Source organism: Lepidochelys kempii, chromosome 2, assembly GCF_965140265.1.
Source record: "Lepidochelys kempii isolate rLepKem1 chromosome 2, rLepKem1.hap2, whole genome shotgun sequence".
NCBI classification, from domain to species: Eukaryota; Metazoa; Chordata; order Testudines; family Cheloniidae; genus Lepidochelys; species Lepidochelys kempii.
This window is the reverse complement of record NC_133257.1, coordinates 257,186,472-257,203,614: the sequence shown is the minus strand read 5'-3', so window position 1 is coordinate 257,203,614 and position 17,143 is coordinate 257,186,472. Positions and strand designations below refer to the sequence as shown.

At 39.9% G+C, this 17,143-nt stretch overlaps 1 protein-coding gene across 4 annotated transcripts in view; it reads right to left on the bottom strand.

Annotated features, from left to right (window-relative positions):
* WDR48 (WD repeat domain 48) overlaps positions 1-17,143 on the bottom strand; it is a 53,573-nt gene that overhangs the window by 29,625 nt on the left and 6,805 nt on the right. For 2 of the 4 annotated variants that reach the window (XR_012157646.1, XM_073334669.1), the window contains exons 2-5: positions 7,388-7,528; positions 6,398-6,476; positions 6,033-6,115; positions 5,765-5,894 (exon numbers count right to left, since the gene is read on the bottom strand). Coding sequence is in view for 3 of the 4 variants with exons in the window: in XM_073334669.1 (XP_073190770.1) it covers positions 5,765-5,894; positions 6,033-6,115; positions 6,398-6,476; positions 7,388-7,528 (433 nt within the window). In the remaining variant the exon portion in view is untranslated. Of the gene's footprint in view, positions 1-5,764; positions 5,895-6,032; positions 6,116-6,397; positions 6,477-7,387; positions 7,529-17,143 lie in introns of those variants that run through there. The other 2 variants (XM_073334671.1, XM_073334670.1) reach the window with 2 other exon arrangements.

The following is a 17,143-nucleotide window of genomic DNA, read 5'->3' as shown; positions in this document are numbered from 1 at the left end:
AAAGTTTATATTAGATGAAAACTGGTCTTACTCTACGTCGAGAATAGCTGCTATACATATGTAGCACCTATTTTTCTCTTTAATATTAAAACCCTCATACGCTCCCGGCTTTGTATGTAATTCATAATATAGATCAGGGGTTCTCATAACAAACTTTTTGATGGCCTCAGAGCGCGGCCACCAACTCTTTCCTGTGGCCGCTCTGACAATTTTTCCTAAAATACTCAATTAACTTTAGGAAAAACAGATAAATATGCACATATACATATCCAAATCATTGTAATTCAATTGTGTAGAGCTTTTTGGTAGAGTCAATGATAAAAATAATGTACAGTTGTTTCTCTTCTTTACTGGACCTATACAGAATAGAAAACACATATAAGGTGCTTTGCACATTCATCTTTTTTTGTTGTTGCTTCTTTTGCTTTTTAGGTTGCTTTAAAAAAGAAACAAACAAAACACTTGTTTTGTAAGCTTGTTAATATCACTTTTCACAGCAGACTTACTAGCTAGCTGGGAGTGATATTAACATACATACAAATATCAATTGTCACGGCAGACTTACTCAGCCCTGTTGAGCCAGGAGACAAATTAAGCCCTGGATGAGGAGGTGGGTAGGGAGACAGAGGGGGCAAGGGAGGTGGATGGGGAGCCAGGAAGGCAGCAGGGGCCAGGGATCATACAGGGGGTGGTGAGCCGAGACCTGGCATCCACAGCCGGAGCCCAAAGCCCCACGACCGGAGCCTGCTGTCTGTCCTCCCAGGGCTGAAGCTCGAAGCCAGAGCCTCACTGTACCCAGGAAAGTGTGTAACTCATTGGCTGCCTGCTTCTCTGACCTTTGTGGCTCCAGAGGAGGGCAGGGCACAACCCCTGCTGGTGGCTCTGGTGGAAGGGTCCACTGCTTTCACCCCTTCCTCGCCCCAGTCACTGCCCACGAGGCTGTAGCAGCAAGAAAAGCCCCTGGTGGCCGCAAGCACCCTCAGTGGCCGCGTTTGAGAAACGCTGAGTAGATATACCACATATGTATAGCAAAACAACATGCCTGATTTCACTGATTTCACTGCATAAGTATATTTATATTATAGGATATTAGGAAATTACTGTTCTGTTTGCTCAGCAGCCATGATCATATTGTGGTAGGATATTATAAGTCAAAGAAAATTTATTCTTCCAGTTTCATAATATGCAGCATTTGATTACAAGAGGCCCTTTGAAACATGGGCTAGATGTAGAGCTAAATTCTGCCCTCTCTTCCTGCCTAACTCTACAGACTTCACTCGGTTTTATAAATGTAAATTTGGGCAGAATTTGACCCTTAATTTCTTACCAGACTGAAAGGAAACAGTATAAGGAGCCTAAGTGGGCAAAGTTTAAGAGATATGGCGTCTCTCCATTGTAAAGCATCCAAAAGTACAAATCTTCCTAGAAACAGAAGTTTCACACCTTCCCTCTTGAAGGAAGAAAAGGAGTACTTGTGGAACCTTAGAGACTAACAAATTTATTTGAGCGTAAGCTTTCATGAGCTACAGCTCACTTCATCTGAAACCTCTTGAAGGAGGCCTGCTTCAGAAGTAAACACTTTTCCCTCTGAATTAGAGTGCCTACATCTAGAAAGACTGATGGATACACCCTTTTAACAAGGGTCTGTCTACTGTCAGGCTCCTTATACTGTTTTGTTTCAGTCTGGTAAGAAATTAAGGGTCAGATTTTGCCCACATTTAGATTTATAAAACCTAGTGAAGTCTGTAGAGTTAGGCAGGAAGAGAGGGCAGAATTTAGCTCTACATCTAGCCCATGTTTCAAAGAGCCTCTGGGGCATACAATATGTTTTTCTCTAGACCATTAGGAACATTGTTTACTGAACAATCAAGTGCTTAAGAAGAGTGATAAAACCAGAGCATTTTTTCTTTTCAGACTCTTTAGTGATTGAACTCCATAGGCACACATTTGTTTCTACTGCCTTTGAGGCATCCTCTCTACCTTCTTTAATCTCGGGTCAAAAAAATGGCCGTTGAATTATTTATAGGAATGTTCATTTGCTTCAATTTGGCCCAATATCACTACAGAAGTTTCTAATAAGCCCATCTTCACTTGATCTACAACAGCCTTACAATGTTTTCCTATGAGCCAGCTAGTAAATCTCTAAACTACTCTTGCATCTGCACCCATTAGGCTAGAAGATGACCTATCCACAGTTGTCAGAAAAGATTACTTGGAAATAGAAACTCCCAACTACTTCAACAATAACCAGTTTCAGAAAGAATTACTGGAGTAAACCATCAAAAACAAAAGCAAGAGAACATTGCCAGACATTTGAAGACGACAACATATCCATCTGCAACAACACCAAGAACTGTGTACATTCTCTGTCTTTAAAAAACTCAATGTTCCTGTTTCAGAGTAACAGCCGTGTTAGTCTGTTTTCTCAAAAAGAAAAGGAGTACTTGTGGCACCTTAGAGACTAACCTATTTGAGCATAAGCTTTCGTGAGCTACGGATGCATCCGATGAAGTGAGCTGTAGCTCACGAAAGCTTATGCTCAAATAAATTGGTTCGTCTCTAAGGTGCCACAAGTACTCCTTTTCAATGTTCCTGCAAACTGTTTATATGTTCTATTACATTCATTCCAAGCACACAATCTTTAAAACAGGGCTTGAAAAATCCACGCACCAATGATTAATGATACACTCTTCTCTAGCCGGAGCCTCAGCCATACATTTCTGCAGAATATTAGCTTTCTTTTTTTTTAAAAAGTGTTTCTACCCCTCATGGTAACCTAACCTTCCAATGTGAACTACATATAAACCAAAGCGACATGTTCTTCCTGATTCTACACACACACACACACACACACACCCCTTCAGTGTCTCTGCTATTGTTCACAGCTTTAACAAACAGTGCAGGAGTAAACTTAACGAAACGGGTCATTTTCGTTGCTGTTATTCAGAACCCTACGGCAACAATGTCAGAGAAAACCACCCATCTTCTCAGCAGCCAGAATGCTCTAGAGGGAGGAAAAAGAGAAAGCTTCTCTCTTAACCACTTTATTTTTTAGTGCAGGAGGTGATGCTTTGTAGTGCTTCATGTAAGACATCTACTAAACAGAAGCTGCTATTAAAGACTAACTCACAAAAAAAAAAATCTACAAAAACAGAGAGGAGTCCAGTGGCACCTTAAAGACTAACAGAATTATTTGGGCATAAGCTTTCGTGGGTAAAAAGCCCACTTCTTGTATTTGAAGTCTGTTTTTGAAGTTTTTTTTGTTGAAGTATGGCTACTTTTAAATCTGTTAATAGAATGTCCAGGGAGATTGAAGTGTTCTCCTACTGACTTTTGTATGTTACCATTCCTCATGTCTGATTTGTGTCCATTTATTCTTTTACGTAGAAACTGTCTGGTTTGGCCCATGTACATGGCAGAGGGGCATTGCTCGCACTAGCAGATGTGCAAATGACGGTATCTATCACATTAGTAGATGTGCAGGTGAATGAGCCCCTGATGGTGTGGCTCATGTGGTTTGGTCCTCTGATGGTGTCGCTAGAGTAGATATGGGGACAGAGTAGACAACAGACTTCAAAGAGAAACTGCAGAACCGCAATTTATTTGCGAAATTACCACCATTAATTTGGGCTTGAATAGGGACTGGGAGTGGCTGGCTCACGACAAAAGCAACTTTCCCTCTCTTGGTATTGACACCTCCTCACCAATTATTGGAGTGGACCACACTCACCCCGATTGAATTGGCCCTGTCAACACTGGTTCTCCACTTGTAAGGTAACTCCCTTCTCTTCATGTCAGTATATTTATGCCTGCATCTGTAATTTTCACTCCATGCATCTGAAGAAGTGGGCTTTTTACCCATGAAAGCTTATGCCCAAATAAATCCGTTAGTCTTTAAGGTGCCACCGGACTCCTCGTTGTTTTTGTGGAAACGTACTCACACGGCTACCCCTCTGATAAAAAAAAAAAAAAAAAAAGGATGTATTGACAGTGCTTTTCCCAGTAGCTGGGGTTAACTGGGATTCACCAGGGCATTGCTCCTAGACCTCCTTAGTGTTCACTCCCACCTTACCCCACCCTCTCCTTTTGTATCTAGATCTGCCTATCGCTGTAGGCCTTCCATTAGTAGGCATTAGGTATGTTTATCAAGCTCTTCTTTAAAAGATTAATTGTATTAATTTCTGCTTCGGCCTAAATACAGAAGATGGGAAGTACAATATGCCGAAAAAGCAGTAAACTAATATCCCATTGGAAAACTACTACAATGTATTAATTGAGGAGCTAAGAGCTTTTGAAGCTAAAGCTCTATTGAGTCTAGATGAAATACAGACTCATTACATTATGTTCAAAGAGATTTACCCTGTATTCTAGAATCTGTAATGATCAGATGCTCTAGTTTTTCAGCTAAGATTATGTTTGGCAATAAACTGAGATTAAAATAAAAAAGTAAACAATGATGAGAATTACCTGAATGTTTTATATATACTATTGGTACTTTTTAGCAAATATTAATGCTTTTAGTATATTAAATTAATTTACATATTAACTACTCTCCCAAAATCTTTAAGGTATTAGCAAAGTGTATTTGAATAGTAAGGCCAGAGTGTTGGTCCATAACATGTGAATAACTTATATTCAGGAATTTTTATGATTATTAGACGATAATCCATCATGGCTGGCACCTGCACGTCTGTGAAAAAGCAGGTGTCCAGGATAAAGTCCTCCTCAAACTACCAAAAGGGTCTACTAAGATATAAGCAGGATTGATAAGGAACAATTGTTATTGTAGAAGCTTTCTGCAATGATGAAATGGGAATCCATTAAAAGATGTTTTGGGAAATGTCGGTTGTCCTAGATGTTAGGGATAAATGACCAGATTAGAATTCCCTTCTTGCTTATCAATCATGTAACCTAAAGATACCATAAACGAAATTCCATAAGTAACGAGAAACAAAACGATTAAAACGTAAGATATAGAGAAAGCGATCATGGGAAAATATTTTTCCAACCCCAAAAGGGATTTCTTTTTCTCATACCCTATAAAAAGACAGAGGTACTGGGAATTAGGTAGAGGATGCAAAATTGTTGGCATCTCACCAGATACAGAGAAGAGAAAGACAAAGGTCATCTCTTTGCCTTACACCAAGCGTGGTAATGCAGTGGCACTCAACCTTTCCCGACTACTGAATCCCTTTCAGGAGTCAGATCTGTCTTGCATACCCCCAAGTTCCACCTCACTTAAAAACTACTTGCTTACAAAATCAGACATAAAAATACGAGAGAGTCACAGTGCACTATTACTGAAAAATTGCTTACTTTTTCATTTTTATCATATCATTATAAAATATATCAACTGAAATAAAAATATTGAACTTACATATACAGCAGTATAAACAAGTAATTGTCTGTTTGAAATTTTAGTTTGTACTGACTTCGCTAGTGCTTTTTATGTAGCCTATTGTAAAATTAGGCAAATATCTAGATGAGTTGATGTACCCTCTGGAAGACCTCGGCATACCCCTGGTTGAGAACCACTGTGGTAATGTATCTATTCTTTCTGTATAGTGCTGTACTAATTTCCAATTCATAATCTTTTATTTAAATTACTAAAAAACAGGTTCAAATGGATTTATTTAAATTATTAAATTCAAACATGTAACAATACACACACACACAAACACTCAAGTTTACTGTCCTAAATTGAACTAGTGGAAAATGTTAATAAATGAGTTATACAGTATTTTAATTTTTCCCAAGTACCTACTTGTGACAGTGTTGTTTGAGGCAGTCAGTGCTGTTAGAGTATTTACATCCCAGAGGAATATCTGTCTGTCCAGCCCGGCAGATGCTACCAGTTCTTTATCTTTTGCATATGCTAAGGCCTTCACATAATCCTACAATAAAATGGGTACAGCAACATGACATTACAGAACCAGCAAATAACCTTCAGTATGAAGTCTGCATCTAAATACGTACACTATTTTTTTAGAACAGTAATGATCATTTATGCATCTTTAATTCATGCCTTTTACCTTATGTGTCCTTAGTGTTGACATGCAAAATCCCTTATGTGCATTCCACACTTTAACAGTAGTATCTGAAGAAGCAGATATCACTAAATGGAAAAGATTGGTACATTTTAACAGATTATTTCATCAGAGCATGTGAAGCTCTTAATATCTTTTAGTTTCTCTTCAAAGATTAGAGGAATTGTATATCTTTGCTGTTCATACAATACACTTTACCAAAACTTATTTTATATACTAACAACGCAAAAAGTTACCCAAGTTGTAGCAAGTGAAGCAGTTGGTAACAGTCAGATACTTAATAAATTTCTGAATGCCATATTTTCCCATTTTATACTATTAAATACTGAACAAAGTAAAGAGATACTTACATGTTTTACCATTGCAACAAAGTACAATATCGTTTACCCAATCAGTGTGATGTTCCATAGATGCTATATAAGGGTCTTGCTGGAATTAAAAATAAATTGTATGAGGTCCCTTCAACATTGGAAAAGACTAAACTGGTTTTTGGGTTCAGTTGTGATATCCCCTTCTACCTCTCATACTGATTAGCAGTTATTTCAAATAGTCCCACCGAAGTCAATGGGGCTACTTGTGATAACTACCACCCGGCAATATGAGTAAGTGGGTCACAATTTGGTCTTTAGTAAAACTCATATTTTGAAATACTTTATATGTGGAATAGTTGTTATACTGAAGTTTAATCTCATACCATTTTATAATGCTTATTTGTGTACAGCATGACAGCTGTGCAAGGCACCAAGTAAACTTAAGACAAGATTCCTAAGCAAAGGAGCTCACAACCTAAAATCCTAAAGGTGCTGAGCTAAGGACACTCATCACATTGCAAGATCTGACCCTAATTAAGACAGACAACAGGTTAGTAAAACATAACATGCCAGGGGAGAAGAATGGAGACAGATCCTGATAAAATAAAGGGGAATGGGAAAAGCGGAAAAAGGAGTCTCCTTAGGATACAAAAAAAAAAAAAAAAAAGATCAACCTAAATAGCAGTAACTTAAGAAAAAAGTCCAGATCCTTCAAAATAAAGTACATTAATAAGCAAAGCAACTCCATGACTTACCTGATGTAATTTCCCCTCCCCCCCAACTATATACCCTTTATTATCTACTTTTGTTGTATTCTCTTAACATAGACTATAAGCAATTTGGGGTATGAATCACATCCTATTTGTCTGTAAAATGCCATGCATTTTTAATAGCATAAGGATAGCTACAAACCCTTAGAAAAATGTCAACATTGTAATAATCTGGTTTAAATTAGTCCACCTGACAGAGTCCGCTAATATAAAAAGTGACTTTTTAAATTAATAAAAAAGACTACGTCTCTTTGCTTACCTTGTGCTGATTGACACTCCATATCCTTATTATAGAGTCTCGACCCGCCGTGAAGAGTCTGTTTAATGCAGGATCCAGCTGGAGTGCATTTACACCATTTCGATTATACTTCTCTACCTCATCTCTAATCACATAGGAGACCTAAAATATATTTATACAAATCTGATTATGGTATTCAGATATTTAGTCTACATGAAAGAAGTGACTCTATAGCCATTTCATTTTTAATAGCACCTTCCATTCAAAAATGTCAAAGAACTTTACAAACATTAAATAACCAAGTCTCAGCATCCTCTGTGAGACTGACAGCCATTATTCCCAATTTACAGATAGAATAACTGAGGCACAGAGAGGTTAGGAGATTTGTTCCAAGTCACATAGATGACTTTGTCAGAGTCTGGAACAAAACTAAAAGGAAGGACAGTTCAGTGGTTAAAGTGCTAGCCTAGGTATTGTGAGACCTGGGTTTAATTCCCTGTTGTGCGACAGACATAGTATATGTCCCCGGGCAAGTCACTTAGTCTGTGCCTGGGCTCCCCAGTTGTAAAGTGGGGATAACAGTATCTCTTTACCTCACAACATTTTTGATTATGAGGTGCTCAGGCAACGGGGGCTATAATATCTAAGACTGAAAGAACCCAACTCTCCTTACTCTTAGTCCTGTGCTTTAAAAGGGACACAGTCTTGAAAATTATTTCCTTCTGAAAAAGTCTGCTGTTATACAGAACTCATAAGATTACACGAACAATAGTTATTTTTCCAATTACTTTTCCATTTGACAGCACTGTGCATATTATTCATTAAACTATTTTGCTGATGATTAGCTGTATGCCTGTCTTATGCACTATCATGACATAACTCAGGCATAGCAATGAGTCAAACGTACATGTTTGGTCTTCTAAAATCTCTACAAGATGTAATTGGAACAACATGATTTTAAGGTCTGTTATAATATATCCTGCCACAGCAAGAAACACGTGCGTACACAAGTGTTTCCAACACCTGTAAACTTTTAACAAGCAGTAAACATTTGGTCCCTGAATTATTACTTATCTATTACAAGAGTCCCAGGAGACCCAAAACTAGATCAGAGCCCCCACTGTGCTAAGGTGTTGAACAGATACCTATTAAAAATACAAAAAACAAACAAACATTCCTCCCCTCAGTGTCTTCTTGTTCATCAGCCACCCTCCTTCCCTGTATAGCCCCAAACCCCTCTCCCACTTGTTCCATCCTTTGTGGCCTGGCTCTCAATACTGCTAGATTCTCCCACCTACTTGAATCCCATCTACAATCTCTCAGCTCCTCCTACTAAGGTCCCCACAATATACCCTACCTCCTTACTCTGCCAAAACAATCCACCATCTCCTCCCAGGGGCTGGGCCCATCTTCTCACCTGCACTTTCTACCACCCTGCTGTAAGGATAAGGCCTTTTCCTGTAGACATACTGTAAGGTCTGAGGCCTTTGTCCGCAGCTAGATTAGGAAAGCAGCAGCCATGAGCTAAAAAGCAGAACGTCATATCCTCACATTCCATCTAAATTATATTAAAACAATGTAATGTCGGGCTGTTAAGGTGATCCTGTCTTAATAGTAACCACCATCACCAGATAAAGAAACACATCTTAAGATGGTTAAAGAAAACTTTGCTTGATAGCATTCTGTCTGGCAAGAAATCATTTATCAACGGTTGTGATGGTAAAATCTATACTTCTATTGTTTTCCCTGTATGGTCCCTCCTTCTCTATTGTTTATCTGTATGGTCTCTGTCTGGTTCTTTGATTGTTTCTGTCTGTTGCATAAGTAATTTTGCTAGGTGTAAATCAACTATGGTGGTGGGGTATGATTGGTTAAATCGTTTTACAATGTTAGGATTGTTTAGAAAATTGTTTAGTTATATTTTAGTAAAACGATTGGTTAAGGTACAGCTAAGAAGGACTCAAGTTTCACTATATAAACTGGGGTCCAAAAGGAAGTTCTTTGGAACCAACTCCAGGACACAGCCCCAAGATCAGAGTTGCCAGACCTCAATACTCTGCTAATGACACCATGGAGAAGCTGGAGTTCCCCAGATGACCGGATCCAATAAGGCAGATGAACTTTTCTTGATGGCCAGCCAGGAAGTGTGAGCATTGTATACTTAGCATGTGATTGTTAATAAATAGAGATTAAGTAGAATATTACTGTGTAAGGCTCTTTCACTAGTAAAAGATCCCGCAAATCCGCAGAGTGTAAGGTTAAGCCTTGAGCCTGTGGAAGGGTAAAGATGGGTGCCCTAGAGCAGGGATGAGGAACCTCCGGCCCGCGGGCCAGATCCGGCTCATTGCTTCATTTCATCCAACCTGTGGCAAGTCTCCGCGCTGAGTGCCGGAAGCCCTGAACCTCAGCGCCCCCCTGTGGGGCTGAAGCCATAAGCACCAGCTCACCCCACCACGGTAGGAAGCTAGGGTTACATCTGGTCAGCTCCGCGCAGCTCCCGGAAGCGACCAGCATGTCCCCGTGGCCCCTAGGCACAGGAGCAATCAGGAAAGCTGTGTGCTGCCCATGCCCCCTGTGCTGGCTCTGCAGCTCCCACTGGCTGAGAACCGCGGCCTATGGGAGTGGTGCCTGTGGGTGCGGGCACTGCGCACCACGCAGAGCCCCCTGGCCCCTCCACTAAGAGGCTGGATATGTCAGCTGCTTCTGGGAGAAGCGCAGAGCCAGGGCAGGCAGGGAGCCTACCTTAGCCCTGCTGATCGGGAGCTGTCTGAGATAAGCGCTGTCCAGCCAGAGCCTGCACCCTGAACACCCTGCTCGAGGTCGGAACCCCCTCCCGCACCCTAACTCCATCCCAGACTCCACACCAGCACCCCAACCCTGAGCCTGCTCCCGCACTCCAAACCCCTCTTCTGCACCCCAAACCCCTCATCCCCAGCTCCACCCCAGAACCTGCACCCCCAGCCAGAGCCCTCATTCCCTCCAGTACCCCAACCCCCTGCCCCAGCCCCCTCCTGCACCCTGAACCCCTGATTTCTGGCCCCATCCTGGAGCCTAGGGGAAGCGCTGAGCCTCCATGCCTCCCCCAAGGGCTGTATGTAGCCCATGACTGATTTTTTTTGTGCGTCAATGGTCCCTGATAGAAAAAAGGTTCCCCACCCCTACCCTAGAGCGTAACGTTGAGCCCTGAGCCCTAGGAACTGGGTAAAGGTGAGTGACATAGAGCGTGTGAACAACAGAGAATTTTGTGTGGGTAACACTGCCATGTTCTGTCAGTTATGTGCTGCCATCTAGTTTGTATTTATGATTCTCTTATGGCTCTAAATCAGCATTTTAAGAAGAGAGATGCTGTCAATCTGGAGACGTGTCTTGTTATCTTCAAAGATGACGCGGACAAAAGTGTACGGCTTCAGGTAAGAGAACAAGTAAAAAAGGGAAGAAAATGTGAGATTTCTGTCTATAGCATCAGAAAGCCTTCTGATAAACACAGATGGGCATAATGATGTTTCATTTATGTAGTTATTTTTGTAGTATAGATGGAGGCTGTATAGTGTGCTGCTACTCCACTCCTTAGCAAGGCCTGAACACACTGCCTCTACATTGTTAAGAGTCCTTGCTTGACTGAAAGAAAAGGAGTACTTGTGGCACCTTAGAAACTAACCAATTTATTTGAGCATAAGCTCTCGTGAGCTACAGCTCACTTCATTGGATGCATACTGTGGAAAGTATAGAAGATCTTTTTATACACACAAAGCATGAAAAAATGGGTGTTTACCACTACAAAAGGTTTTCTCTCCCCCCACCCCACTCTCCTGCTGGTAATAGCTTATCTAAAGTGATCACTCTCCTTTCAATGTGTATGATAATCAAGGTGGGCCATTTCCAGCACAAATCCAGGGTTTAAAAAGAACGGGGGGGGGGGGGGGGGGGGATAGGTTACCTTGCATAATGACTTAGCCACTCCCAGTCCCTGCTTGACTGGTTGTGCAAGAGAACACAGTATAAAATAAAAGCCTGGTCTGTATAGCAAGACAAAGCACTAGTTTTCAGATTATTCGTATTCAGTCCATGAAGACAGGCAACTTTCCTGAAAAACTAGAGTAGAAACAACTCACACTGTTAGCTACAAGATGCTGGGTACTGGCAGCTCAAACTAGATGATCATGGTCATCAGGAAGAAATGTCCTTTCTCCTTGTGACATACTGCTATAGTTGAGATCAGCAGAGGCACTCAAGTTACAGCACCTCAATGTAAGTGAGAGGGAGATGCTGGCAAGGCGTCCACTATAAGTCATTCTCGACTTTGGAACTTGCTTCTCCGTTGGGGTCTTTCACAGCCTAGATTAGTTAGCCTTCTAGGCACACTGCAAAGCCAATCATTTCCTCACCTCCCGCTTCACTAAGGATGTTTTGAAGGGTATGGGCTGACGTGGACATGTTTGTGGGCAGTCCTTTGTTTACACTCATGTTGTAATTTTTAAATTTATGTGACAGGAACCCAGAGCACTTGATGGGCGCCTATAATTTTATTAAACATTAAAATTAAAAATAAATGATAGCCCCTTTCAGTAGCACTATTTGTGAAGAGCGTTTGGGGTGGGAGGATAACTGGTTACTTTTGCATATGAGTGAGACTTTTATGGGATTAAGTGAAGAAAAGGTTCATATATTTCTTGATCAAACCCACACAAGCAAACTTGCAAAACTTAATATTCTAGCATGAGAAGAGATAAGCAGCTATGTTTCCCCACTGACCAACATACAATTCTTATATACTATTGACACAGACAAACTATGGTAGTGAAATCATCTCGTACAGAAAGGAGACAATAAGACAGTCATTTCTGCTTTATTCTGTGACTGATCAGGCACATCAATTAAATTATTCTGCTCTAGAGGTCCTTGAAATATTAGTTGTTGGCTAAGCAGTTGCTTTTCACATTGTGCAAACGCACATCTGATTAGGGAACAACTGAGAACTGTTAACGACTCACTAGAATGTTCATCAGGGAGAGACTGTACTTGTTTCCTGGTTTCATAAAATAGCAGCTATATCAAAAGATTTAAATAAGGGTCTCTAAAGTTCCTTTCAGTCATGAGACCTGAAAACATATGGATCTAAATTCTAAGTGAAAATACAGGGGAACTCAGGCAAACCAAGGCATGATACTATTAAGAAGCCACTGCAGACTAACACAGAATAGCATTGCCTCTTTTTCTGTAGATTGCACAATCGTAAAACACCTGAATAAGTCAACAATTAAAGCAATCGAGACCAACAACAAAGAAAATAAAGACATAGCATCTCTATGGATAGAAATTCCAGGCATGAATAATAAGAGTATAGCAGCAGAAATATACTACCGACCACCTTAAAAGGATAGGTTTCAGAGTAACAGCCGTGTTAGTCTGTATTCGCAAAAAGAAAAGGAGTACTTGTGGCACCTTAGAGACTAACCAATTTATTTGAGCATGAGCTTTCGTGAGCTACAGCTCACTTCCGATGAAGTGAGCTGTAGCTCACGAAAGCTCATGCTCAAATAAATTGGTTAGTCTCTAAGGTGCCACAAGTACTCCTTTTCTTTTTTCTTAAAAGGACAGTGATTGTGAAATACTCAGGGAGATTAGAGAGGCTCCAGAAACAGAAAACTCAGTGATAATGGGTGATTTCAACTCTTCCCATATTGACTGGGTACTTGTCACCTAGGAGGGAGGCACAGATAACAATTTTAGACACCATTAGTAACTACTTCTTGGAGCAGTAGTCCTGGAATCCACAAGAGAAGAGGCAATTCTTCATTTAGTCCTAAGTGGAGCACAGATCTGGTTCAAGAGGTGAATACAGCTGAAGTGAGCTGTAGCTCACGAAAGCTTATGCTCAAAGAAATTGCTTAGTCTCTAAGTTGCCACAAGTACTCCTTTTCTTTTTGCGAATACAGACTAACACGGCTGTTACTCTGAAACTGGCTCTAGACTGTTCTCAATGGTAGCAGATGACAGAACGAGGAGTAATGGTCTCAAGTTGCAGTGGGGGAGGTTTAGATTGGATATTAGGAAAAACTTTTTCACTAAGAGGGTGGTGAAACACTGGAATGCGTTACCTAGGGAGGTGGTGGAATCTCCTTCCTTTGAGGTTTTTAAGGTCAGGCTTGACAAAGCCCTGGCTGGGATGACTGGGAATTGGTCCTGCTTCGAGCAGGGGGTTGGACTAGATGACCTTCTGGGGTCCCTTCCAACCCTGATATTCTATGATTCTATGAAACCTGACAGCTGAACTGCTTGGTAATAGCGACCATAATATAATTAAAATTCAACATCCTTGTAGGGAGAAAAATACCAAAAAAACAAACAAACAAAAAAAAAACCCACCACAGTAGCCTTTAACTTCAAAATGGGGGATTACACAAAAATGAGGAGGCTAGTTAAATGGAAATTAAAAGGAACAGTCATAATAGTGAAATGTGTTCAAGCTGCATGGAAACTTTTAAAAAACACCATAATAGAGGCTCAAAACTATATGTATACCGTAAATAAAAAAGGAAAAACAGTAAGAGGACCAAAAAAAAAAAAAAAAGCCACCATAGCTAAACAGAGTAATAGAGGAGTACTTGTGGCACCTTAGAGACTAACCAATTTATTTGAGCATAAGCTTTCGTGAGCTACAGCTCACTTCATTGGATGCATCTGCTAAAGTGAGCTGTAGCTCACGAAAGCTTATGCTCAAATAAATTGGTTAGTCTCTAGGGTGCCACAAGTACTCCTTTTCTTTTTGCGAATACAGACTAACACGACTGTTACTCTGAAAAGAGTAATAGAGGCAGTTAGAGAAAAAAAGACATCCTTTAAAAATTGGAAGTCATATTCTAATGAGTAAAACAGAAAGGAACAAACTCTGGCAAGCCATGTGTAAAAGTATAACTGGAAGATCAACTAGCAAAACACCAAAACTAACGGCAATTTTTAAGTACATCAGAAGCAGGAAGGCTGCCAAACAATCAGCTGGACCACTGGACAATCAAGATGCTAAAGGAGCACTCATAGAAGAAAAGACCATTGTGGAGAAGCTAAATTAATTATTTGCATCAGTCTTTACTGCAGAGGATGAGAGGGACATTTTGACACCTGAGCCCTTCTTTTTAGGTGACAAATCTGAGGAGAAGTCCCAGATTGAGGTGTCAGCAGAGGAGGTATTGGAACAAATTGTGATATTAAACAGTAATAAATCACAAGGAGCACATGGTACTTACCCAAGTGTTCTGAAGGAACTCCAACATGAAACTTTAGAACTGCTAGCTCTTGTATGTAACCTATCACTTAAATCAGCTTCTGTACCAGATGACTGGCAGATACCTAATGTAATACCAATTTTTATAAAATGGCTTCAGAGGCGATCCCGGCAATTACAGGCTGATAAGCCTAACTTCAGTACCACGCAAATTGGTTGAAACTATAGTAAAGAACAGAATTATCAGATGCATTGATAAACACGATACGTTGAGGAAGAGTCAACATGGCTTTTATAAAAGGAAATCATACCTCATCAATCTATTAGAATTCTTTGACAGTGTCAATAAGAATGTGGACAAGGTGATCCAGTGGCTATAGCGTGTACTTGGACTTTCAGGAAGCTTTACACAAGGTTGCTCACAAAAGACTTTTAAGCAAAATAAGCAGTCATGATGTAAGAGGGAAGGTCCTCTCATGGATCAGTTAACTGATTAACAGATAGAAAACAAATGGTAGGAATAAATGGTCAATTTTCACAGTGGAAAGAGGTAAATAGCGAGGTCCCCCAAAGATCTGTACTGGGACCTGTGGTATTCAACACATTTATAAAAATGTATCTGGAAAAAAGGGGTAAGCAACAAAGTGGCAAAGTTTTCAGAAAATATAAAATTACTCAAGATGGTTAAGTCCAAAGCTGATTGCAAAGAGTTACAAAGAGATCTTACAATACTGAGTGGCTGGGTAACAAAACGGCAGACAAAGTTCAATGTTGATAAATGCAAAGTAATGGACATTGGAAAACCTAATCCCAAGTATACATACAAAATGATTGGATCTAGATTAGCTGTTTCCACAATCTCGAGTGCTGTCTTTTTGCATAGTTCTCCAAAAACATCTGGTCAATGTGCGGTGGGAGTCAAAAAATGCTAACAGACTGTTAGGTACCATTAGGAAAGGGATAGATAAGACGACATAAAATATAATGTCATTACATAAATGCATGGTATACCCACATCTTGAATACTGCAGGCAATTCTAGTTACACCACCTCAAAAAGATATATTAAAATTGGAAAAGGTACAGAAGTGCAACAAAAATGATAAGGGATATGGAACAGCTTCCATATGAGGAGAGATTCAAAAGACTGGGACTGTTCAGCTTAGAAAAGAGATGACTAAGGGGAGATATATATGATAGCCATCTATAAAATCATGAATGGTGTGGAGAAAGTGAATAAGGAAGTATTATTTACCCCTTCACATAACACAAGAATCAACGGTCACTCAATTAAGTTAATAGGCAGCAGATTTACAACAAACAAAAGGAAGTATTTCTTCACACAACAACACAGTCAACCTGTGAAACTCATTGCCAGGGGATGCTGTGAAAGCCAAAACTATAACTGGACTCAAAAAAGAAAAAAATAATTAGATATGTTCATGGAGAATCGATACATCAATGGCTATTAACCAAGACTGCAAAGCCTCCGACTCCTAGATCCTGGGACCGGACGACAGAGAATGGATCATTTGATAATTGCTCTGTTCTGTTCATTCCCTCTGCAGCATCTGGCACAGGCCATTGCCAGAGGACAGGATACTGGGCTAGACAGACCAGTGTCAAACTAGAAAAAAGAAAAGGAGTACTTGTGGCACCTTTTCTTCTTGTGAATACAGACTAACACGGCTGCTACTCTGAAACTAGAAAAAAGGGACTGTAGTGTCATGTGAACTTAACAGGTAAATAAAATATTTTTAGAGCAAGAACTATCTTTTTTTTTTTTTTTTTTTTAAAAGAGAGACAGCCAGCAAAGCCTTGTCAGCAACAGCAAAGGTACATGTTGCTGAAGCCCACTGTCAGCAACAGGTAATTTTGCTACTGTTGACAAGGCTCAAGAGAGCTTATGATAGGTCATATGCTCTTCAGATACCATCAGAAGGTAGAATTTGAAACAGACATTTCTGTCTCACCTAAGAAATCTTTACAACTTTTACAATCCCTCTGTAGTAAGATTTCCCCTCTTTAAAAAGAATGCTATTCCTGACTAGTATATTTTAAGCTTAAGACGAATGGAGTAAGAAAGGAAAAAAAAAGTTATCCTCTGAAGAATGACCTGTAGCAATAACTTTCTGCCTCTCATAAAAAGAAACTATCATAATATGTTTTAAATAATAAATAATAATAATAATATTCCTGTAGATAAAGCAAATGCTTCTTGTATTTCTCCTACTATTGCTTGTACTAAGTGATCACTTTTGAAGAGACCTTGTTAAGAGGATGGGGGTGACGGGGGGAGGGGTAAAGGAAGAAAGAAAATGTTTATGTGTTGGATAGGTTTACTAGGGATCCTCTAACATTCAAAATATTTCAGGCAAACACTACTCCTATTATTAGGTAAGGCAGGAATTCACAAATACATGAACCACTTCTCCATGGAGAGAATGTCAGACACTTTTTTTCATTCACAACCATGACCTAATAACATCCCTGTGGCAACTACATCAACTGCTTACATGAAAAATAATTCATGCATTTCTAACTTCTTTCAATGCA